The sequence below is a fragment of the Sinocyclocheilus rhinocerous genome, unplaced genomic scaffold (assembly GCF_001515625.1).
Source record: "Sinocyclocheilus rhinocerous isolate Xijiao unplaced genomic scaffold, SAMN03320098_v1.1 scaffold1802, whole genome shotgun sequence".
Lineage (NCBI taxonomy): Eukaryota > Metazoa > Chordata > Actinopteri > Cypriniformes > Cyprinidae > Sinocyclocheilus > Sinocyclocheilus rhinocerous.
The window spans coordinates 206,360-231,721 of record NW_015654351.1 but is presented as its reverse complement, the minus strand read 5'-3'; the positions used below and the strand labels follow the sequence as shown (position 1 = coordinate 231,721).

Here is a 25,362-nt window from a genome sequence, read left to right as displayed (position 1 = left end):
TATATATATATATATGTGTGTATGTATGTGTGTGTATATGTACAATAACTAACTTTTCAAAATATCTTCTTTTGTGTTCCACAGTAGAAAGAAAGTCATACAGATTTGGAACAACATGAGAGTGACTAAATGATGACAATTTTTATTTTTTGAGCGAGCTATCCCTGTGAAGACCACTCTGTGTAGCACTATCGTGTGATTGAAACGTGCCCCATGTGGCTGTAACAATAGTACTGACACACATTCCCTGCTTGAAGATTATCCTGTTTAGCAAACAACAGAAAGAGTGATCTTTTTTCTCTCTCTTTTTCCCCCATCGGGTTAAGTAGCTTAGATATCCTCAGTGATTTGTCATGCTGACAGAAAATTAAATTTCAACAAAAATCATCAGAGCATCATTTCTATAATCCTCGATAAAGAATAAGCTTTGTGAAATTGGAATACACAGACAGATCATGACTGATGTCGAAATTCCAGGCATTATCCTCAGCGTTAAGTCTTGAGTCTTAGAACTGCGCTGTACAAGAACAAGAGAAATCTATTATCTGTAATGAAATCTATTCGCATAAGTGCAAAGATATGATGTATGATGCCACAAGGTCATAACTGAGGAGTAACTAAAGGCGTAACTAAAGCAGTAATGCTACTAACTTAATGTTAAAAAATTTTCTCTCATTTCAGCTTAACATGCAGAGACAACTACAAAATATTTGTGGGTTGAAGTGTTTGAGCAGCTCTACACAGTAAAATTGGCTCAGCCAACTGGGTGAATTTAAGGTGGATGTTTGTTCAATGTTAGAAAAAACCTTTGCAATTACTGTATGTTTACACACTTCACCGATAACAAAAATTTTCAGTAGCATTACTTTGAGTTGAGTTTTTTTTTTTTTCTGTAAAATTCTGTAGGTTTGATGTAATCACTTTTATTGATAACATTATTCTGTGATTTAATATTGCTCTTTTTTTAAGCAGTTATATAATCTTATCAGAATTTGATTTAAATTATAAATCAGTACATACAAGTCAGTAAATATTTTAATAAATTAATACTTTTATTCAGTAAGGATGCATTAGATTTACCAAAAGTGACAGTAAGGACGTGTATAATGTTACAATACAATTCTATTCTGAAAAATAAAATAAAATAAATAAATAAATAAATGCTGTTCATTAAACTTTGTTCATCCAAATCCTGAAAAAATGGCTATGCCAAAGTCTTATATATATATATCAATTTTCTGTCGAAAATATGACATCAGGGTTTGTCATGTGTTTGTGATTTGTGACATTGCAATAACAATCAGGTAAATCAGAAAAAGGTGCAAAGCCATCAATGCAATGGAAGGTAAATTGGGGTACTTTATTTACTCCCCAATGGTACATATTAGTAACTTTTGAAAGTGTACTGCCCCAGTTTTGTACTTTTTTTTTTCTTTGTCTGAGAGCTATTATAGCTTATATTAGGCAAGTAAAAATAGAATTTTCAATATAAAAATGCCTGAAAGTAAAGCATACGGCTTCCATTTTGAAGGAAAGAGAGTATTGGGGAGCTGATGGTTAGAAAAACAAATGCAAAAGTAATGTAACATACTGATTACACGTAAAGTAACGTTCCTCAACACTGCATGTCAGTCTAATATTTTGCCACTTATCTCACTTCCCATCTATCAGCAGTCAATGTGATGGCATTAAAATTTGCACAAATAAGGTCTTTGCATTCAGGGTGCTGATAATTACCACAAATGTGTGAGGGGAATAATTGCATCTATCGCTGATGTGCCATCACTTTAACGTCTATTGTGTGTGGCACGTGAGACATAACTGAAATGGCAGCACACCATTTAAACTGGTGGAAGCATCAGTTGCTGAAGTAATTAATGAGTGATGCTCTATTAATGAAAAAACGTGTGATTAGTATTACCTTTGCAGAATTAATTCTTCAGAGGTTAATTAATCGAGTTCAGAGGAATGAGGACAGGGGACTGAGTTTAGAGCGCTGTGTAACATTTCCTAGACAGGGAAAAAATGGGATGTGGGGAATTATTCAAGTTTCTTCTTTTCTTTTGCTTTTGCTGAGGTGTTGAAGATGGTGTGTTTTAATGTTTCTAATAAAACACTCTATAAATTGTTCTTGCCAAGCATATATATATAAAATTTAGCCTTGCCCTCGCAGGAATAAATTACATTTATAATATATTCAAACAGAAAATAGTTATTTTAAATGGTAATAATATTTCACAATATTAAAGTTCTTACTTCATTTTGATCAAATAAATACAGCCTTGGTGAGCCTAAGAAAATGTAACATTAAAAAAAATGTTTTACAGACCCCAAATAGTAACAATAAGATAATATTTTAAAAATATTTATTTCTATTAATATTAAAGCAGAAAATAATAATATTTATATTAAAGCAGAAAAAATACTATTTTCTTTTTTTCAACATTTTTCCCCTCTTTTTTCCCCCTTTTTTCTTGGTGCAAAAACAGCTTCACATCAATTAAATTTAATATTAATGTGGCAAATTGCTATAGACCACTAAAATCAACCCGTTTTTCCTAATCTGGACTTCATCTAGAATACTTCATGCTCTCTATTTTCTCATTGCTCCATGTTTCTTCATCACTCTCACATATAAATTATATAAAGCAGTCCTGCACACATCTCTATCATCAGTAAATATATTGTGATATCACCCAGCCCTATAGGCCTCACGGTAATACCGACACCACGTCTTTGATCCTCAACCCTGTGGTTTTACGTCTTCCTGCGCAAACTTCATCTTACTGTTGAAGTTCCACTTCGACCTCTTACAGTGTCTGGTCTCTTTATTTCTAGATTTGCAAGAACCCGGCCACCAAGCCCTCTTACCACCTTCATACACCACAGATTAATCACCATTCAACGTGAATGTGTTCTTTGCTCGGCGCTTGCCCTTGCCCCTTTGTCACTGCCGTGAACCTGCACGCTGTGTTTTTAATCAAAGACCACTGTGCCAGACCCAGCACGTCCCCTCCCACCGAGCTCAGAGGATGCAGCGGAACAGTAGGGCGTCAGTAACGGATGAGCGTTAAGCCGGGGCCGGAGATATTTAAGAGGAGCTAATTGTGAGAAGTACTGGAGCACGCGGAGAGAGACCGTACGATGTGGTGTGAGCGATGCCCCGCACCCGCGGTCGGCTGGATGGCGGTACTTCATCACTGCTTCCAGAACAGGTAATTAAGGAGCCACCTGCCGAGCCGCACCGGAGAGACCTGCTCTACCGGAGAGCTCCGCACTGGGCCCCGCGGCACGCCGCTCCAATCAAAGTATTATCACTCATTTTGCAAAATTCCACCTCTGCCTTTTTCTCTCTCTCTCTCTCTTCTCTCTGTCCCAAACACTACTTTATTTATTAAGGCTAAATGTCACCTCGAGAGAGGCAGGATTACTCTGTCATCTGGCTTTGAATCCATGCCATCTTCACTCGCATCATAAAATGGCCTTTAAAGGGACAGTTCTCCTTTTCTCATGCTTTTTCTTCCTTGCTGTCTTATATAAAAGAATGACCGTTCTCTTCCATATTGTGACCAGAGGTTGACAAACTCCCAAAAGGACTACATGTAGTCCATGCAATTTGTGCGCTATATTACAAATATTCTGAAACCGTATGATAGCTTTCTGTGATGAATAGACTAAAATGTATTTATTAATTGGAAATCCCGTCGGAAACAATAGCCTCTTGAGCTGCACTCCGTCATACAGCGCAGTTACACCTCCAGTGACCCAAGTTCGATTTCGGGCTTGAGTCTTTCGCCGATGCTGTTCACCACTTTCATGCCTGATCTCTATATTGTCCAATCCAGTAAAGGCATAAAATGCATTTTAGTTTAGGGACCACTTTTCACTGTTAAGTAGTTGCTTATTAGCATGCATATTACTAGCATATTGGTAATTGGTCATTTTATATCCCTTAATCCTACCCCATACCTAAACTTAACAACTAGTTTAGAACTAGCAGTAAATTAGGAGTTTATTGAGGCAAAAGTCATAATTAATGGCTAGTTAATAGTGAGCATTGGTCCCCAAATTAAGTGTGACCAAAATCTTGATTGACAGCCGTGGTCACCATTTACTTTTACTGTATGGAAAAGAGCGACTTGGACATTACCATAAATGACACTTTTGATGACAGAATTCCTTTTAATTAGTTTAGTTTACTTTTGCTAATCTTTTGGTTCAGCTCATTTAGCGTTTGTTAAGAGAGGCCACTGTTATTTTAGGATCATTGAGATATTTTTTTATTACTTTAAATGAGTTTTTATTTTTCCATTTTCATTTTGTCATGTTTATCATTTTTATTAGTTTCGATTTTAAATATAACTTTGTATATTTCATTAATTGACTTATTATTTGACTTGTTATTTTTAGTACATCGAGTTAAACAAAATGAAAATGTGAAATATTTCCTTGGCAAATAGCTGAGCTAGCTAGTTTAATTTTTTTTATATTTAAGTTCTTTTATTTATTTATTTATTTATTTTTATTTACTTAGGTTTAGTTTTACTTAGCTAAAATAACCCCATGAGGAAAAAAATCATTTGCATTACTGTAAAATAAAAAAAACATGGTATGGATTATTAGCATGCATATATATGTATATGTGTGTGTATATATATATATATATATATATATAACACATGATTTGAAAAAGAATATATTTGTTTAAAAAGCAAAGCATATATTTATGATAGTTTAAATGCACTGAACCAACCCACTGCTAAAATGTTTCATAGACTGAATCATACCATTGGAGATTATTTTGTTGTTGTTTTTGTTGTTGTCATGAAGTATACATACCCATCATAGTCTTCCAAGCTGCAGTCTTTCAGAATGGACAGTGCGTGGCCCTTTCTCTTGGTGACTGTGGAAAAGAAAGAGTTAATGTTTAAAAAAAAAAAAAAAAGAACATTTCTAGGGCTCTATGAAATCCATTTAGTTTTTTCCCAAATTCTGGTTTAAAAAAAAAAAAAAGCACTCCAAACTGCCTTTAGTACCCTTTTCCAGGCATTGGCAAATGGCTTAAGCCGAACATATGGTCCTGGCTGTAAAACAGAATTTATACTTGCATGCTGTTTGCATTTTTAATCAAGAATATGAGTTGTGGTACAAAGAGGCGACCGCTCTTGTGTTCAGCTTGCCCAAGCTGCACAAAACAAGGTCAAGATTGTTCCCAGCATTCACTGTGTGGTTTGCAGTTACTGCAGTGCTGTGACATAGCTTGGGTAACAAGGTAATCAGAGGGTCACAGGTCCGAAAAAATAGGGTTAAATGTGGTCAGTTTGTTGGATAAAGGCTTGATCCAGTAGAATTATGGATTCAGGTTTGGTGACGTGTGGCAGAAACCCCTGGCCTGTGTGGCATGGAAGAATGCCACTGAATGCGGGGGAAGAGGGGTGGCACGCCGCAGATGGCATTGTACACGCCCATGCCCCACTTAGCATTTTCTGGGGCACCTCCACCATGGAGCAGGTCCCAGCTGTGACCAACCATCAAAGGGCTCACCGTGGCTGATGTGACACTTGCAGATGGATGTTTTTTTGTTGTTTAAGAACGTGCTTCACGATGCACACAGAGATGCAAGTGCTGTGTCTGTTCATTATGGCATGCCTGGCTATTCCTGGTACCAGCTCCTAAACAGAAGCACACAGACTACAGAACCTGCACACAATTGTGGGGACAGAAGATCATGTGATTATAGCTTTAAATTAAACTGTTTATTTTTTTGTTGTATGAGTTTTATTCATTTTTTAAATTCATTTTCACCCAGGCAGCATTTATTTGATCAAAAATACTGTAAAACAGCAATATTGTGGAATAATACTACAAATAAAATAACTTTTTTCTATTTTAATAGATTTTAAAATGTATTTATTGTAATTTATTCATGTGTTGGCAAAAGTACATTTTCAGTAGCCGTTACTTCAGTCTTCATTGTCACATGATCCTTCAGAAATCATTCTAATGTGCCGATTTGCTGCTCAAGAAACATTTCTGATTATTATCAATGTTGAAAACTTTATACTTTTGTTAAGAACCATGATACATTTTCATTTCATTTTTGATTTGATAAGGATTCTTTGATAAATAGTTCAAAATTGTTTTTTTTTTGTAAAAATGACAAAAGTTGTGATCAATTTAGCATGTCCTTGCTGAATAAAATAATTCATTTAAAAAAATCATACTGACTTCAAACCTTTAGTAGTGTTTATATACCGTATATATATAGAGAGAGAGAGAGAGAGACTGAGGTTGACTGCTCTTGTTTGCGATTAATAAACATGCAGTTATCATCTCATAAATAAAAATGAATTTGAATTTTTTAAATCAAAATTTGTGTAAAAACATCACCAGATTCAAAATATGCTTAAAGAATAATGCCACTAATATTATTTCCTGTTCATTCATGACATGAAAATAAAAGCTATTGCATTGTGGGATGCAGTGCAGAAATAGCAGTATGTTAGTATGCTGTTCCAGACATTCTGAGTTCAATTCTTAGTGCTGACCTGTAGGGGGAGAGCTTGCAAATCAAAGTGAACTTAAAGGATCATGTGGCCCTGACCTTGCCAAACAAAACCACTACCCTTTTTCACATCTCACCGACTGAGCTACATTCTGCCCTGAGCTGTGAAATATCATTCATTTTAGTTCAAAATCAAACTTACAGTAGGTTTAAAACTGGTCTAAGCACATAAAATGCTAAATTAGACTCTTAAATTACCATAAAATTCCCAAAAATGAGATTTCCATGTAGAAGCTTTAGTTATCAGAAAATAGCCTTGAATTACATACTGTAATTGCTTCTCTCAATTGTGACAGTTCGCTAATATTGCCTGTTCATCTCTCACAAAGTCTATAGAGATAATTCGATCACGTATCTTCTCAAAGCTCTGCGTTGCGAGCGGCAGAATGAGATATTTAATTTCTATTAGGTAAAATGTTGTTTAATGGCTCCACCTCGAGCTCTCAGCCTCTGCCCTCGGGAGCACATCATCAGGAAACGGATTCTATTACTGTTCAAATGGCTTCTGGAATCAGGTAGCCACATTCATTAGAGCACAGATTGTGGAGTCCCCTTCCCAAAAGCAGGGGGCGCCTGGTGCGTGTTCGGGTGTGTGTGTAGTAGTGTGTGGATGTCTATGCATATATAGTATGGGGTCCTGTGTGTGTGTGTGTTTGTGTGTGAGGAGGTGGGTAAAGGGGAGGAGAGGGGGGAGTCCCGCACTGTGTTAGAACAGATGGGTTGTGAATTACACACTGTAATTGCTTTTCTCAAACACAACAGTTCGCTAATATTGCCTGTTCATCTCTCACAAAGTCTATAGAGATAATTCGATCACGTATCTTCTCAAAGCTCTGCGTTGCGAGCGGCAGAATGAGATATTTAATTTCTATTAGGTAAAATGTTGTTTAATGGCTCCACCTCGAGCTCTCAGCCTCTGCCCTCGGGAGCACATCATCAGGAAACGGATTCTATTACTGTTCAAATGGCTTCTGGAATCAGGTAGCCACATTCATTAGAGCACAGATTGTGGAGTCCCCTTCCCAAAAGCAGGGGGCGCCTGGTGCGTGTTCGGGTGTGTGTGTAGTAGTGTGTGGATGTCTATGCATATATAGTATGGGGTCCTGTGTGTGTGTGTGTGTGTGTGTGTGTGTGTGTGTGAGGAGGTGGGTAAAGGGGAGGAGAGGGGGGAGTCCCACACTGTGTTAGAACAGATGGGTGCAGTCCCTCCCCTTGGGTCAGGTTACTGACGGAGGATACACTTCTCCTGTCATTATGAGTGTGAGATGCATTTAGGACCATCCACAGCAGTGTTGTACAGCTGCTACTTCCAGTATGAGCACACACACATACACAACCTCAAACATACTGCAGAGAGATATCGAGAGAGGTGGGAATAAAAGAAAAGGAGAGCTCGGTTGTGCAAACATTTGCGCATATTCATAAGCATCCCATTTGTATGCATTTAATCAGTTCAAGCTTTTCCTGAGAATGTTTTTGCTAGCACCATGCTCTACTGTTTGAGCTACAGCAACCCCAACACAAATTTTAAAAAGCAAAATAACTGTAACTTGTAGATGGTATTCATTTGATCAGTTTTTGCTACAGAAAGCCAAATTTAATAAAGCAAAGTAATTTGATTAACTCAATCCAGTCTCATGGGAAAACGTAACTATTTTACAAAGTGGTGATTTCATTTGAATTCGTACAATTTGATTTGTATGGGAACGTATGATTTTTGGAAAAAAATTAAGCATTGAGGTTTTCCCCTAAACCTAACTGTTAGCACGGCATAAGCAGATCGTGCAAAACATTTGTGCATATTCATATGCATTTACATGTATGCACTCGGTAGACAGTATACATTTTATCAGTTACGTTTACACACATACATTTTATAACTCTACCCAATCATGAGACAACATATCTATTATACGAGGTGGTGATTTTGTCTGAATTTGCGTAATGTGATTTAATATGGGAGCAAACAATAAAAAAAAATTTAAAAAAACATGAATGCCCCCCCTTCCAAACCTAACTGTGGGGTAAGCAGATTGTATGAAACATTTGTGCATATTCATAAGCATCACTATTACATGTATGTACTTGGTAGATAGTACATTTTATCAGTATGTGTATTTCCTAGGAATGATTTTTGGAGTTGTTAGCACCAAACTGTACTGATTTAGCTACAGCAACCCAAATCAAAAGCGCACGCTAACACAAAAAAAAAAAGCTTGATAAACTTATCTGTATTCGTACGGAAGCATACGATTTTTAGAACAAAGCAAGCATGAGGTTATTCCCCTAAATGTAACCACCAGTGGGGCGTAAGCAGATCGTAGTATGAAAATGTAAGAATAAGATTGTACAAATTCATTCAAATTAATGGCTGTTCACACCAAGAATGACAACAATAACTATGAAGTTTTAATAATTATTCTAATTCAATGAGAATAGGGAAGCCCACATCACAAATATAACACAGAGGAACAAAATTACTGGTATCACTTTCACAACCTTTTCCTTTTTTCAACTGATGAATGATAAAATTGACAGCCAATCAGAATCCAACTGACTTTAAAAAGCTTGAGCATTTAAAGCAGCAGATGATGTAACTGCAGCACACAGTTATAATAAAGTTTGGAATGTTGGCTAGTGTGATGCTATGCGGTTGCCAGGGTGTTCTGAGTGGTTGCTAGGTGGTTACTTGATGGCCCACTCTTAATATTCTACACTAATCCTATTTTTAGCAATGTTTTGTCCAATTTTCTAGTTAAAATATGTAAAAATCCTTTTAAACTAGATAAATGTATGAAAAAGCATCACTGCATATTAAATACGTAAATATGTTTTCAGAGCATGCATCAGTAACACAAGTGTACTTTGTTTTACTGTACTGGCAGTTTCTATCCACTTGTTTTAAGTATAAACAAGTTAAAAACAAATCTGTGGAAAAAAAAATTGCTAGTGCAATAAGACGAAATGCATTTAAATTCATTTTATGAATCTATGAAAACAAGTTTTAATATCGTGTGCAGTGTTGCTTCTCAAGTATTTCATTTCAAGCATTTTTAGAATAAAAAAATGGTCAGTGCAGGATATTCTGATATAGTATAAGTCAAATCTAATATTTTGTTTTTCCTTTAACGTTGGTTTTTAGTAAATTGCATGGAGAGATGGCAATTACAATGGTAAACATGATTAATTTTGCTTTTAAGTGTGCATTCAAATGATGCATTAACATAGGGACCTTGACATTCCTCACCCTAAAATATTGATTTCCTATGATCCACTGCCAATGCCTAATGGCGTAAAGCACCAGCTTGTTAGCATATAGGGAATTATTGAGCACTGAGGGATAAATCCTATGAGTGAACAGACCCTGAGGGCAGACGTTAATGCACTTCGACCTCGAGTGAGGCCTGAGGGGGCGGCAGTCACCTGTGCATGATGATTTCAAGCTGAAACAGTGAAGAAAAGCTACCTATGTAACTGTTTGTTATCCTGTATAATACAGATGCATGAGACTTACTGGTCACATCGGCTTCTATGTCAGCCAGCTTGAAGAGCGGGGCAACTTCGTCCAGGTAGAGCTGGTACGCCTCTTTCTTGTGGCTGATGGGGTTCACGAAGACTTTGAGAGACTTGGGACGGTTCTTAAAACCTGCAGAGCAAAGAAAACAACAAAGAGCGGGAAGATTCATCAATCCCCTTGTGTCATGAATCCCATGGGCATTCATTTAAGTGCTTGATACTCATCCAGTTTAGAGAAGTGCACATCTGTTAATGTGAGCCAAAGCCCCTGTCCTACATAATAACGATTTCTTGTCGTGAGTTCAGCTTTTGTCTGCCACCCTTGCTGCAGAATGGCTCTCACACAGTGTGAGTTCAGTCTCCACCAATTGAAAAGGTCAGATCAGTGTCTGTTGTTTACAGCAGCTGAACGTCAGCCAAGAATGAGGAGAAAGCTTCAATAAATACACCATGTAGGCTCTTGGTCTCTCTCTGTTCACGTTTTTGTGGTGGGAGAAGTGGTCCATTGATATGTGATATGTGGTTTTGATGAGTGATGCCAATAACTATAAAGTGGGGTAGTCAAGGCATTATATGTGAATATTATATGGGTACAAATTTGTACCCAGAATGAGCTAAATCTGAAATATACTGCATGCATATATATATATATATATATATACATGTATGTATTTGATTTTTATTTATTCTTATTTTCTTTTATTATTTTATTTATTTTTACAGGGGTTATTATCTGATTTTGCAAGAACAGAAGAGGTGCTTGATTTCGGTTATCTGGTCAATCTGAGGACAAACAGGACAGTTTGACAGTTGCATCTGTTAGTAAATACTGTTGTCAATCCCAAACAGCAAATATGTCCATGTGCACCTGGCCTACGCTACCAATCAAAAGTTTGGGGTCGGTAAAACATTGAAAAAAATGTTTTAGAAAAAAAGCCCCTTATGTTCTCCAAATCTGCATTTAATTTATCTAAAATATAGTTTAAAAAATGTAATTAAAAATAACTTTTCGTATTTTCATATGAAGAGTTTATTTGCAAAAACAAATAACTCAATTTTTATGAATTTTCATAAATCATGATTTTATTGTGTTATGTTTTTATTTATTGTGTTTTATTGTGTTAGTTAGTTGTATTTTTTTTGTTATTATTATGTAATCAAAACAACCCAACTGCACTTTGATTGATAATAATTGGAATGCAGGATAAAAAAACATGATTTTTGAACATTTTTAAAAACAACGTTATCTGTTTTTGCAAATTAACTCTTCATATATTTTAAAACGTCATTTATTCCAGTGATGCAAAGCTGAATTTTCAGCATCATTACTCCAGTCTTCAGTGTCACATGATCCTTCAGAAATCATTCTAATATGCTGATTTGCTGCTCAAGAAACATTTCTTCTTATTATCAATCTACAAAACAGCTGTGCTGCTTAATATTTTTTTGAAAACTGTAATACTTTTTTCCCAGGATTTGCCATCAATGTTTGATTCACTATTTTCTGTACTTCCTTCTTTGCAGGGAGAATCCAGTATTGAGTAACAGTGGATCATAATTAGCAGAAATTAGGGAGCTGCTATCTCTCCCGGCCTTCCTGGAGTGCCTGAGATCGATGGAAGCTGAGGTGAAGCTCAACGCTCTCTCTCTCCTTCCTCCATCATCTCCCTCATTACTCTAATCCGGCCCCTGAAGCTCTCGACCCTCGACCTGCTAACGAGCCGCTACCCTCGGCTTGCCCTCCACCGTACCCCCTGCTGACATCACAGCGCAGGATTTCCAGGGGGTGCCCAAGGTCACAGTTCAAATAGGCACAAAACGTGCACCAAAGTAGATGCAGGATGTGAGGTGGGGAGGCTGGGGGGATTTGGGATCTTGAAAGAAGGTTGCGAGTCTCGCTCAGCGTGGGGACGCTGATCCCATCTCCCACTATGTGGCTCTTGGGGGCCGCGGTGCCGGGACGGTGGGGTCCACGCGGGGAGCAGGTGCAGAGGGGCGGCACCACCGCTGCTGTTATTGCTGTGAATGGGGCTCAGGAGGCTCAGTAAACCTCATCCTCACCAAGGGGGCTTCGGGCCCACCGCACGACACATGAAAACAAGGAAATCTATTGCATCAGATTTAGTGGCCACATTTGCATCATCGTTTCATAAAGGTAGTTCAAAATGCCCACACAAAACATGCTATTTATAAAGTCTCCTTTTAGTCTCTGGTTTTCCCAAGATACTTACTGTTCCAAAACCTTGTGTGCTACCTATATAGACAGCATTATTTATAATATATTATATTATATTTTATATTTTGAGGCAATGGCTATGCTAAAAGGTAGGTAGCATAACCATACTGCGTTCTATGATGCATAATGTGTACTGCATCTTATGTACACTTTGCAGAAAGGGTAATCCCAAAAATGCACTGCAGTGAACTTGGTGAAAAGATTGCTGACAAAAAAAGAGAGAAATGTTTTTTACAAATGTATATATGACAGCAAGAATTTATAACAAATATTGCAAATGTTATTAGATTTAGGGGGCAATTACTTTTTCAAGTAGTGCCAGGCAGGTTTAAACAGCTTTTTCCCCTTAATAAATTAAATAATTATTTCAAAACTGCGTTTTGCATTTACTCAGGTTATCTTTGTGTAATATTAAAATTTGTTTAATGATCTGAATCTTTTAAGTGTGACAAATATGCAAAAAAATTAAAAAACAGGAAGGGGGAAAAACCTTTTCACGGCACTGTGTGTGTGTATATATATACTGTATATATATATATAATGACAATGTTTATTTTTATTATGAAAATGTTTGTTCATGTTTTATTTTTAATTATGAAAATTATTTTTTATTGGTTTTTATTTTAAATTATGAAAATATTTATTTTATTTTAATAGATTTTCTTGTCCTGATTATGTACAAGACAATCACAAAAAGATTAATTCATTCATTCATTCATTTCAGGAGTTATTCCCTCTTTTGCAAGAATAGTATTGGTGCTTGACTGTGGTTATTTGTTTATTCAGTTTATTAGAGCTTATTGTATATGAATTGTTGTTTATCAGCATATTACATTGTTAGCTTCACAACATGCTAACACCAAACTTGTATATACAGAATGTTCCAAATCAGTTTAGGTTCTATTCCAGTTAGGATCCTGCCTTAGAAGGTAGCTGTCTACGTAGGCATTAGACAGCGAGACGGCTCACAAGGTATTGGAACAGAGCCCTCGTCTCTTATTAATTCATTACACTGAAACAGGAAACTATGTTTCTGTTGTTTTAATGATTATATCTGAGCTGGAGTTCAGGATAAATCTAAACACCACAGAAGGGAGAGTGGGGACGTAGCCCATCTGTATGCGCGATACCGTGTTACTATGGCACATAATCCCATGTTTGTGTGAGCGATGCACGGTGGCTCCCAGGAGCTCGCTGAAAGACAATTCAGACGAAGGGGCCACACTCAGGTTTCACCTCCATGAGTCCTGTTTGTGTTCCCACAAAAGGCCACTGTGATTAGCAGCCTGGAAGACTTCAGACAACCTGTGTTCACACGTTAATTATAACCTTTTGGGGACACCAGACGACTCATCTAAATATTGTGTTCTGACGTTAATCAATTCTGTAGTTTTGAGGTAAAGCTTTAAGGTATTCTATTTATTCCTATTTTTCACTTAAATGGGTGAATTTCACAAAACATGTTTAGAATGTGCCTGGGTCACATTTCACAAAAAAGTAATGTTATGTAAGTAATTCAATGTTAAAATATAAATATTTATAATAAAACAAGTAATAATAATAGTAATAATAATTTTTATTCCAGAAAATGAAAATTGTATGTAAGAGTAAGAGTGTATATAAAAAAAAAAAAAGAAATTAAAAATCCATATATATATATATATATATATATATATATATTATAATTTTTTTTTTACATACACATACACACACCCTTTATACACCCTTACAAAAAAAAAGCTGTCATTGTCACTTAGGGTATGTCCCCTAATGTACAAAAGCTAAAAAGTACATATTTGAACCTCATTTACCCCTAAACGGTACATATTTGTAGACTTTAGGTACTAATATATACTTTTACGGTACTAATATGTACCATTTACAGGTAAATAAGGTACAAAATACCTTTTAGCTTTTTTACCTTAGGGTACCATTCAGTGAAACCTTTATGCCTTGTTTTCTGAAAGTGTATATGACCTGGATGAAATATGACCTGGGCATGTTTTCGTTGACATTCACCCAAATGTATTATGCCCTTCATGTGAGCAAGTTGGTTCTGTTTGTCCTCTCAATAGCTTTGTAGTGACGTCCACATTTCAGACATGTGTCTCTGCCACCTGCGGACATTCCATGAGGTCAGCACGTTCTGCGGTGATACAGCCGCTTTATGACTCAGAGGCTTAAGACTGTTTTACCCCTGAGGGCTATCAAGACCGGCTAATGTCACCCAACACGGTAGCTACATCTGTCTCTGTCCAGCCCCCGTCTCAGGGGGCTCAGAGGGTGCTGATGGGAAAGGTAAGGAGCATCTGAATGGTGTGGCTGAGGGTCTCCCTGCGGAGAAGATGATTCGGCACAGGGGAGCACTTTTCCCATAATCAGGGGTAAATTACCTGAAAGTGGGGTCAGGTTACACATTGATTTCAGAGACAAACAAAGCCCCAGGACTGCCCGTAAACACTCGCCCACAGCACTAATGAGAGGACTGACTATGCGGTCCAGTCATGGTTTGATTGCAAGGCATAGATGCTTCATATTACAGTGCAGCATAATTTGTGTGACTGTGAATTAATTCTGTTTTCTGGGTTATGTGGCCTGTAGAATTCAGAAGGAGAATGCTTTTGAATTCCACATAAATTGCTTGGTTTTAAATGTAAGGAAGTAGATTTAAAATAAATTGAAATTCATAAAGTCAAACTTTAAATATTAGCTTGACAAATCCTTGTTTGAAAGTTTTGGAGGAAAACCTTTTGAGAAGATTTGAGAAGCCTTTTGGATGGATGGATGGATGGATGGATGGAGGGAGAGAGAGAGAGAGAGAGATAGAAAGATAGATAGATAGATAGATAGATATATAGATGGATGGATGGATGGATGGATAGATAGATAGACTCAATGGATGGACAGATGAACAGAAAAGATATGGCATCCTATTAATTTGGCCAAGACCACTTAAAAAGGCACATAGAGGACAAGAGAGTCACAACATACATAACACAGTCATCAAACTGCACTTAAGTAACCCATAAACCGTTCCACTCGCTGAGCCCACAATACCCAAACGGGCTTTCTGGGGTGCACAGAATATTTGCTAATCCTCAAGAACAGATGTCTTATTTTTGCCCTGAAATCCCTGGCTGGCTGGCTGACTGGCGAGGGGAGTGAGCCCTCCAACGGATAAGCCCAGATTGGGGCCTTGCAGTGGGAAAGGTCAGGATCGGAGAGGAGCTGGATCCGGCAGGCCCGAGGGGAGGTAAGAGATCTGGGGGCCATACAGGAGATGGAATGGGTGAGAGAAAAAGAGCGTCACTGTCCTGTCCCGCTTTCCTACCGGCCGTGAGATCTCCATACGGGGGACGAGTGCTTCGACATTTTCTTAGATCCTCTGCCAAGAGCGGAGCATCTGGCATGGTGTCAGGGACTGGCATTAGCGCGCATTAGCAGTGGGGGAGACCCAGCCCTCTCCAGATTTGTCCCCTCCAGCAGAGACATCACCAGGCAGGAGCTGCTCCAACCGCTAGATGAGGTGGGGAACTGCGGTGGAGGTTTGGGCTTCAAATCAATACACTTGCTTTCATTGGAACAATTAATTCACACAGGTGCCATATAATGAGACGAACGGAGATGCTCGGAGAAGAAAATTAAGAGTGTAATGCATTCTATTAATTATTCCATGTTAAAACATGGGACGCACATGCATATTGTTCAATTACAGCCATTGTAGTTCTCGGTGTGGACAATAACACCTTTCCTAATATTAGGCAGAGAGGGGAAAAAACAGCACCATGTGTTAGGTGCCTCCATTATGTCTGCGTACACGTCTATCTGGGGGCGGGTGTGACAGACAAAGAAATGGGGAAGATCCATTGGGAATACGCAGAAAAAATCCACAAGCAGCACTCAGTGAAAGTGATACTGCAGTCGTACCTACAGCAGAGCCCACAGGAGCATCTGTCCACCCTGAGACGTCCCGACAGAGACCCAGATACCTCTCACAGCGGCATTTTTGGGGGTGGGAATCTTTAGGCACCTCAAGATTTTATTTAATTTGGACACTCACAGGAAAAAAATTTTTTTTGTGCCTTTAGGGTTACAACAGCTTGTCACTAACAGCTTGGACAGCACCATAAAAGGGACATCTTTGTTCCTTATTTACCCCTAAAGGACTCATAGTAGTACCTTTAGGGTACACATTACTACTCTAAGGTACAAATATACACCTTTTAGAGGTAGATAAGACACAAAGTTCTCCCTTTAAGGCTCTTGCCCAAGTGATAAGTTGTTGTAACCCTAAAGGTACAAAGGCTATAAACAGATCTAACAGTTTATGAGCAATCTTAAACTTCAACTCCAGATACATGTTTATGTTCTTTGAAGGATTTTTGGTCACACTTTATTTTAAGGTTCAATTCTCGCTATTAACAAACCATTAACTTTTTAAATGTTGTTTTAGTTCTGTTTGGCAGTGCTGGTGGTGCAGATATTATACACTTCAGTTTTATTATTCAATTTGGAATTGTGATTCTTGAATTTTTGTCGCTAATTAGAAATAGAAAATATTTACTCCTCCACAGAAGGAAGATCGTACGCGTTTGCAACGACATGAAGGTAAGTAAATTATTCCAGAATTAGCTTGTAACACTCTAAAGAGAAAGGAAAAAATGAAATCGCATCATATGACCCCTTTAACTCTGTCACTGTGGACTTGAACTAAACCTTTAACTCTTTATTAACCTTTTTTGCCTTTAATGTAAAACAGGATCAAAGCAAGCGACTCTAAACAGAGTTTGGGCTGGCCAGAAAACATCCCAGCTGAAGTAAGAGCGCTCCAGTCAATAAGATACACAGACTGATCCGTTTCCAAGGAGCCAAGGGGAAAGAGTCACCATGGATACGCAGGTTGACTTAATGGAAAACCTGTTAATGTGTAACATTATCCACTCGGCTATCGAGCTATTGTACATCAGCTCACGTAAATGCCGCGCAAGGCCCAGCTTCCTTCAAATGCTGAACGCGTTTTTAAAATCGCGTTCCGAGGGAGATTTCGCTTCCCCTATTATCTTGTTAAACAACTCAAAGCAATTTCATGCGCGGCGCACAATAGCCACTGTTGTGCTTTATGCCAAATGCACATATGAATTCAGATGGGTCACAAAAGCCTTTGGAGGAATGAGATGGACCCGGTGCTTGACCCTTGAGTTCTCTCCTCTCTCTGTTTGTCTTTTCTCCTCCCTTTAGGGCTGCAACAATAAAGTCCAGCTTGACGCAGGAGTGTGACCACGCGCTTTGACAAGAGCACCAAGAGCACATTATGTGTCCGGAGCAGAGCGCGGAGGGCTTCCCGGGCTCTGATTGACCTGCCTAGACTAATCTTTCAAAAGAGGGTTTAAGGACACAAGGAGTCTATTCCAGTTCGACTCGAGGACTACGTCGTACCCGAGTAGACTGTAGTACAGGTGCTACTATTGTTGTCGGCCGTCTCCCCAAACGTTTGGTCTGTGGCCTGGCCCGAGCGCTCACTCTCTGACCGCAGGGTTTAATCTGTCAGCTGGGCAGCCGCACCTCATGTGTCAGCGCACATCACATGGCTTGTCAGAAAAACACGGCGATGCTGCGGACGGCATTCACGGCTCACCTTGAATAAAATCACACTGGGAATTGAGTTTTTTTTTTTGGACCGTTCACCTTTTGTGCTGAGTGTCAGCTGGGACACACCCTCCATTGTGCTTTAAAGGCAATTTTCTCAATATTTAGATTTTTTTGCACCCTCAGATTCCAGATTTTCAAATAGTTGTATGTCGGCAAAATATTTTCCTAACAAGCCATACATCAATGGAAAGCTTATTTATTCAGCTTTCAGATGATGTATAAATCTCAGTTTTAGAAAATTGACCCTTATGACTGGTTTTGTGGTCCAGGGTCACATATAGAAGAGAGAATGTACTGAAATATGGATTTATCATGACCCAAAATTATTGAAATCTTTCATTTACAATGAATAATGATCAAATATTGCTCATTTAAACAATCAGACTTACTAAAAAAATTTTGTCATAGCTCTGGAGTTTAGTTAAACAAATCCATAATTTTTAAGAAGAAACAACTGATGCACAATTTAGCTGAATGAGTGAAGTAAGATTTCTTTTTTCTTGCTTGTTCAGCCAATTGCATGTTTACTTGAGTTTTAATTCTGTGGCTGAAATCAGGAAAACATACTATCATTATACTCTTACTATTTCTGCCTATGTTATTGCTAATATGCTATTACTACTATGCTATTCTTGCACTACTCAAACTTGCGTCATCATCATAATAAATATTTTTTAGCAACATATCTGTCAAAAGACCTTCCTCAGGTTGCAAGTTAATGCAAGTTTTTTTAATGTATTTTTAATTGCTTTTGTAATTCTGTTTGGTTATCACTGAAATTACCTCATGTGTAAATTAATTATTCAGTAAACCCCTGTTTATTACTTGATCTGCACTGCAAAAAATCCTAATCCTGATCAAATCTTCTAGTTGAAATATCTGAAACTCCTTATATTTACATTCAAAGCACATTGTATAGGATATAAAGTATTATGATATTATGTGTTTTCAGAGAATAGTGACTATATCCCTATAGATATAGATAGAAAGTGTTTTCAGGCAGATCTTTTTCACTTGTTATAAAATAAGTCTTAATATCTGATGTAGAAGTAAAAAAGTACATTTATGTTATTTTAAGATTTAAGTTTTAGATATTTTCACTAAAAATGTATCTAATTAAGAAGTAATTTTTAGCTGTGTAAGTGCTGTGGCTATTTTACTAATACCTATGAGAGGAAAATGACTAAGTTTACCAGCATTACAAGGTCATGAACATGAAAGACTGGATGTAACTTTACACAGACAAGATCCAGAAGTGATTCTAATTTTATGTGTGTACATTAATGAGGAAAAAAAATTAACTTAAATGATTTTAGCAAATGGTTGCAATATAACAAAGAGTGAAAAATTTAAGGGGGTCTGAATACTTTCCGTACCCACTGTATACAGTTTAATTCTACAGGATATATACTTTTTAAAACACTGTATTTTAATGGTTGTGAAATGTCTCAACAATTCAATTGTAAAACACCACAACGAATCTCATCTTTGCTTATTAATTTTTCTCCTCACAGCACTAAATAAGCATGTCCTCTCTCCTCTGGGCTCCCTCAAGGCATATTCTTTAATTATGTTAATTAATTCATATTCTACCCACAGTACATGCAGCCCTCACTCGCAATTACCCGCAAAAAAGCCAGCATTTCAATCTTTAAAGGGCTACAGCTCAGAAACACTTTCATGCGAAGAAGTTACATGGCCAAAGTTTTAACAAGAATTCATCAAGCTGGGGGAAGGGTTTGATAGTATAAAGTTGTGAGGCCTGGACAATCCCCTCCTTAATTCCCAGTGAGTAATGCACCTCCTGAGCACTGCTGCTGTTACATCACCTCTTATTCAGTGCTGTAACTGAAATGCCAAGGATTAGCTGGCGTTAATACAGCATTATGACTAGGCCCTCGTCGGACAAAAACACTTTCCAGAGATTTCCCCCACACCATTATCTAGTCCCAAACTCACATCTCATATCCAATCCGGTTTTAAATATAGCCTACTACTTGTATGGTGTCCGGTATTTATGTGGGGCGCACAGCGGGCAAAGAAGGATTTCTGAAATTGAACTTTCAGCCTAATTGTGACACTAGATTAAATCAGTGAAAATGTGCAGCGCTGCATTGTCTGTAGACCGGGATTAACAGAGATTACACATGCTCATTTTCACAAAGGCATCATCTGAATGCTCAACGCTCGTTTAGCTGACGAAGGAAGTTTATACTAAATCATTTTGTTGGTCCTCGGGAGAGTCTCAGACGGGCTTTTACTGAATCCCCTCCTTGCATCCCTCCCCCTGGTTTTTGAGAACCGGAGAACGAAGAGTTCTGACGCATTTGGAAGGACACCTGTCTCCCGTGCAGCACAGCGAAGCGCTAGGCAGGCCGCTGGCCCATCTTGGCAGTGAACGCTAGCGAGAGGAGCACAGATAATTACAAACTCCAGGGAGGCCGTAGGACCAACCTGTTCCTCTAGTCTGATCCAGCAGGTCCTTGCGGCCAACACCACCTCTTTCAAGACCCCCTCCGACCCCCCTCCCCCCCTCAGGCACACCACACAATGATACGGTCATCACACAAAAGAGATGGTGCCCCTCGGCTTTCTCAACAAGAGTACCTTATAATCCAGTCCGTGGAGTTTATTCATGACTGTTTTGTGTAGTCAGGATGTTGCTGACACACCTAGAACATTATTTCACATCATATTTGTAGGTCTGATGCATACTTGAGAAATCATTTAATTGTGATACACAGGCTCTGTTCCAAAACCCAATGAGCAAGTGAGTCTAATGCTCTACATAGGCAGCTCAATGAGACAAATGTGACCCTGGAGCACAAAACCAGTCTTAAGTCGCTGGGGTATATTTGTAGCAATAGCCAAAAATACATTGTAAGGGTCAAAATTATTGATTTTTCTTTTATGCCAAAAATCATTAGGATATTAAATAGTAAAATTATGTTCCATGAAGATATTTTGTAAATTTCCTCCAGCAAATATATTAAAACTTAATTTTTGATTAGTAATATGCATTGCTAAGAACTTCATTTGGACAACTTTAAAGGCAATTTTCTCAATATTTAGATTTTTTTGCACCCTCAGATTCCAGATTTTCAAATAGTTGTATCTCGGCCAAATATTGTCCTATCCTAACAAACCATACATCAATGGAAAGCTTATTTATTCAGCTTTCATGTGATGTATAAATCTCAATTTCGAAAAATTGACCCTTATGACTGGTTTTGTGGTCCAGGGTCACAGATAGCTAACTTGATTTGAGTTTGGTGTTCACATGTTGCTAAACAGTACTCTAATAAGCATAAAAATTGTCTAGTAAGATTTTTGTCAAATGTTTTTGAGTAAATCTGTTATGCATTTATTTGATCACAGTAAGACACAGTATAATTGGGAAATATTATTGCAACTGAAAATAATTGTTTTCTATTTAAATATTTTAAAATGAATTTATTCCTTTAATGCAAAGCTGAATTTGTCAGCATCATTACTCCAGTCTTCAGTGTCACATGATCCTTCAGAAATCATTCTAATATGCTGATTTGGTGCTCAAGAAACATTTCTTATTATCATCAATGTTGAAAACAGTTTAGCTATTTAATTTTTTGTTAGAACCATCTTTATTTTCACTTTTTTTTATCAATTTAAAGCATTCAAAAAAAGGATTTATTAAAAAAAATCTTACTGACCTCAAACTTTTGAGCTGTAGTGAACACAGCACACACAAATATTGGGTAAATTGGTTGATATTTAAATTCGATTAATCAAAGGTTGTTGTAAGTATTTCCCTGACTTTCTCCGTCATTTTCGATATATTTATTTCTCTTCAGTGCATTATGAGATTGCCTTCACTGCAAATGAGACATGCTACCACAGAATTCGGCATAAAAAGTATCTTAGAAAACAGCATAATTAACACTGTCTTGCATCAAGAGCACACTTAAAATGCTACACTCACTAGGTTTAGGTACAGAGTAATTGTATCCGATTCATTACTGGGTTGGGCTATCTTTATTCAATAAATGTCAGCAAACACAATAAAATTTAGCAAATGTTGACCAGGTTAATGTTTGCATGTCATAAAATTCACTGAAGCTCCAAGATAAAGTAATTCTAAAATGCCTAATGTTTGATTTGTTACCTTATTTTTTCAGTGTCTGGTGGATGTTGAGCAGCTTTGGCGTGTGAACGTACCGCTGAGGATCTCTTTGAGGCTCTTGAACCAAATCTCACAGTGGTCCGCACTGAGGTTGTTGAGGTGGATGGCATGTTCCTTGAGTTTGAGCCCTTTCTTCTTGCACTGGAAGAGTGTGATGCCCAGCAGAGTTCCACCCGTCTGCTGCCCCGCAGAGCGCCGCCGCTTTACCTTCACAGCAAACACGTCCTTAAGCTCCACATACTCTTCCTGCTTCTTAACATCACGGTCAGCTAAAGCAAACACACAAGAGATATTTAAGTCATTATGGGTTTTAACGTTATGTGTTTAAATTGAATGTAGTTTTTTTTTTCACCCTAATTGACCCTTAAAGGCCTGGTTAAATTTAAAACTCTAATATGTAAATGCCAATGTGAACATTTCGGCACTTATTCACAGGCAGTGGGTTTGCATTCATATCTAGTAGGAAATGACCTTCAGCATAAGTGCTTGGGAGAAAGTTTTACTTCAAAACAACAAGCAAATATGATTTACGAAAAATATGACACTGGCTCTTTATGTTGACCTTTTTTTTTTTGATAACAGGGAAGTAGCACTTGACAATTAAACGGGTTTAAAGGCATAGTTCACCAAAAAAAAAAAAAAAGTAAAATATTGTTACTATTTCAAAGAACTGTTTTCTATTTTAATATATTTTAAAATGTCTTTATTCTTGCAATGGCAATCGTCAGCCTTCAGGGTCACATGATCCTTCAGAAATCATTCTAATATGTTGATTTGGTGCTCAAGAAACATTTTTTATTATTATTACCAACATTGAAAACAGTTGTGCTGCTTAATATTTTTTGTAGAAACAGATTTTTTTTTCCAGAATTCCCTGATGCATAGAAAGTTCAGAATAACAACATTTATTTGAAATAGAATTTTTAACAATGTAAACGTCTTTACTGTCACTTTTGATCAGTTTAATGTGTCCTTGTTAAATATAAAGTATTCATTACTTCTTACTGACCCCAAACCTTTGAACTGTTTTTGCCCATTCAAGAAAGATCAGTGGAGTCTCAATAACAGACCCCTTTGACTTTCATTGTATAGACAAAATATGTTTAACATTTCTTCTTTGGAACAACATCATGATGATTCAATGACGAGACTTTTCATTTTTGAGTGAACTATCCCTTTAATTCTTCTACGAGAACCAAAACAAACAACACAATAAAGTTTTAATGGGTGAGAATTCAGACTTTCAACAGCGCCGCACTTGATACCCCAGCGTTACGTTGGGCTACGAGCTTCCTATTCTCCCCTGACCCCCCGCTGTAAACCATTACCCACAGGCAAACTCAAATTAAACCACACTGAAATCTGTCGCCAAGCTTCAAGATGGACCGAGTTCTGTAGCTGCCTCTCTAAATGACAGTCTCTCTCCTCGTGTGAAAGCTTTTCTTCATTAGGAGCACCCCAAGCCGCACCTCCGCGTTTCAGAACATTAACTACCCTCTCACATTACTGCGCAGGACACCCGCCGCCATCTGTTCCTACTCAGGCTTCTGCTCGAACCTCTCTATACCTCCACTACTCTATTTATTTAACTCCGAAGCTGCGTTTCATTGTGGTCACTCTACAAAAACCCAGAGTCAGTTGAATTAGTGGGAATAGGAGATAATCTCTCACGGCAGAGCTTTCCGAGAGCCGGGGCAAATGACAAAGTGGCCCGTGTTAACGGCCGTGTACAGGAAGCTTCCTCCGAGGGGGCGAGGGAGGGTCTTGAAGGTTAGGTGGAGACCAGGACGAGGCTGAAAGGGGGGTTTCTCCCTGCTACATTAGAGTAAGCCTGTGCCTTGTCCGAATCAATCTTGGCACATCTGCCTGATGCCGACCGTAAACAGGATTAGAGAAGGACTTATCTGCTTGATGCTAATTGTGTTGCAGTTTTTGCACATGTCCACCCTTTTAATAGAGAGACTCCAAATGTTGCTGTACAACTGCCCTTTTCAGGCAGCGCTTATCAGCATGTGCACTAGTCAGGTTGGTCTGGGCTCTCAGTTTTTTTTAAGTCTTTGGCAATAGGACCTAATTAGTCCCTCCAATTAAGAGCAGGAAAATTGAGTTTAAATGAGCGGGCCGCTAAGTAGAAGCAATGAGATGTAGATTGAGATAATACACCTGGTAAAAGCATGAGTCTGACTGGTGTTTCCTGCTGATCTGCTCAAAAAACAGGCCACACAATTGGAACTTTACTTTTTGCTAATACTGTGCTCTCTCTATTTTTGGGAGCCCATAAATTTTTGCTTACACAAACTTTTTTATATATATCTCTATTATATTTTAGCCACTTTACAGCTCCACATTTGCTAATCTATTTTTAAGGAAATAATGATGCAACTTTAACAACTACTTTAAAATTGGCAGCAAAATTAATCTCTTGACGTGGCTTTGCTGATGCAATTAGAAAGCTAACGCAAGTATTAGAAAGCTGACGTAAGCTGAAATTATGCTAGAAAGAAAGAAAAACCAAGATAAAGAACTACTTGCTCATGAATGATTGTTCCAGTTTCTTTGTGCAATGAGAACTGGAAGTGCCGTAGCATTGCACAATAAAAGTCACTGAATGTTTTTTTTTTCCCCACGATTATTTCATTTAAATTTGGTCATATTCCAATTATGTATGCATCACGTGAAGGTGGTTACTCAATTATCATTATCCAAATAAGAATCCTAAAAAAGACAACTGGCATATGCCTATATTAGGAATGTTGTGTCACATAAACACCTTATTCTGAATATCAATTTTACTGGAATATTTAAGTAATAATGGGAGCTTTTCGTGACATAGGCAATAGTGTCTAGAAGTTGTAACCAAACACAATGATATCAAACCTGCCTTATATTTAATATATAGGGCCTATAGGGATATAGTTACTTTACTATCTTTTCACACTGAGGACAACTGAGGGATTCATATGCAACTATTACAGAAGGTTCAAACGCTCACTGATGCTCCAGAAGGAAAAACATTGCATTAAGAGCCGGGGGGTGTGCGTGTGCATTTTTCTTATTTTGCCTAAATATCATATTTTTTTCATTTAGTACTGCCCTTCAGAGGCTACAGGAGATACTTACATGTTTCTCAGAAGACAAAATAAATTACATTTACCCCGATCTTCAAATTCAAAAGTTTTCACCCCCCGGCTCTTAATGCATGGTTTTTCCTTCTGGAGCATCAGTGAGCGTTTG

General features: G+C 37.8%; 1 protein-coding gene across 2 annotated transcripts in view; it reads right to left on the bottom strand.

The window, feature by feature from the left end:
• The window catches only part of LOC107716999 (ceramide kinase-like protein), a 60,553-nt gene that overhangs the window by 22,706 nt on the left and 12,485 nt on the right, over positions 1-25,362 (bottom strand). For both annotated transcript variants that reach the window (XM_016523641.1, XM_016523640.1), the window contains exons 2-4: positions 22,164-22,397; positions 10,080-10,211; positions 4,840-4,903 (exon numbers count right to left, since the gene is read on the bottom strand). In XM_016523641.1, coding sequence (XP_016379127.1) covers positions 4,840-4,903; positions 10,080-10,211; positions 22,164-22,397 — 430 coding nt within the window. The remainder of the gene's footprint in view (positions 1-4,839; positions 4,904-10,079; positions 10,212-22,163; positions 22,398-25,362) is intronic.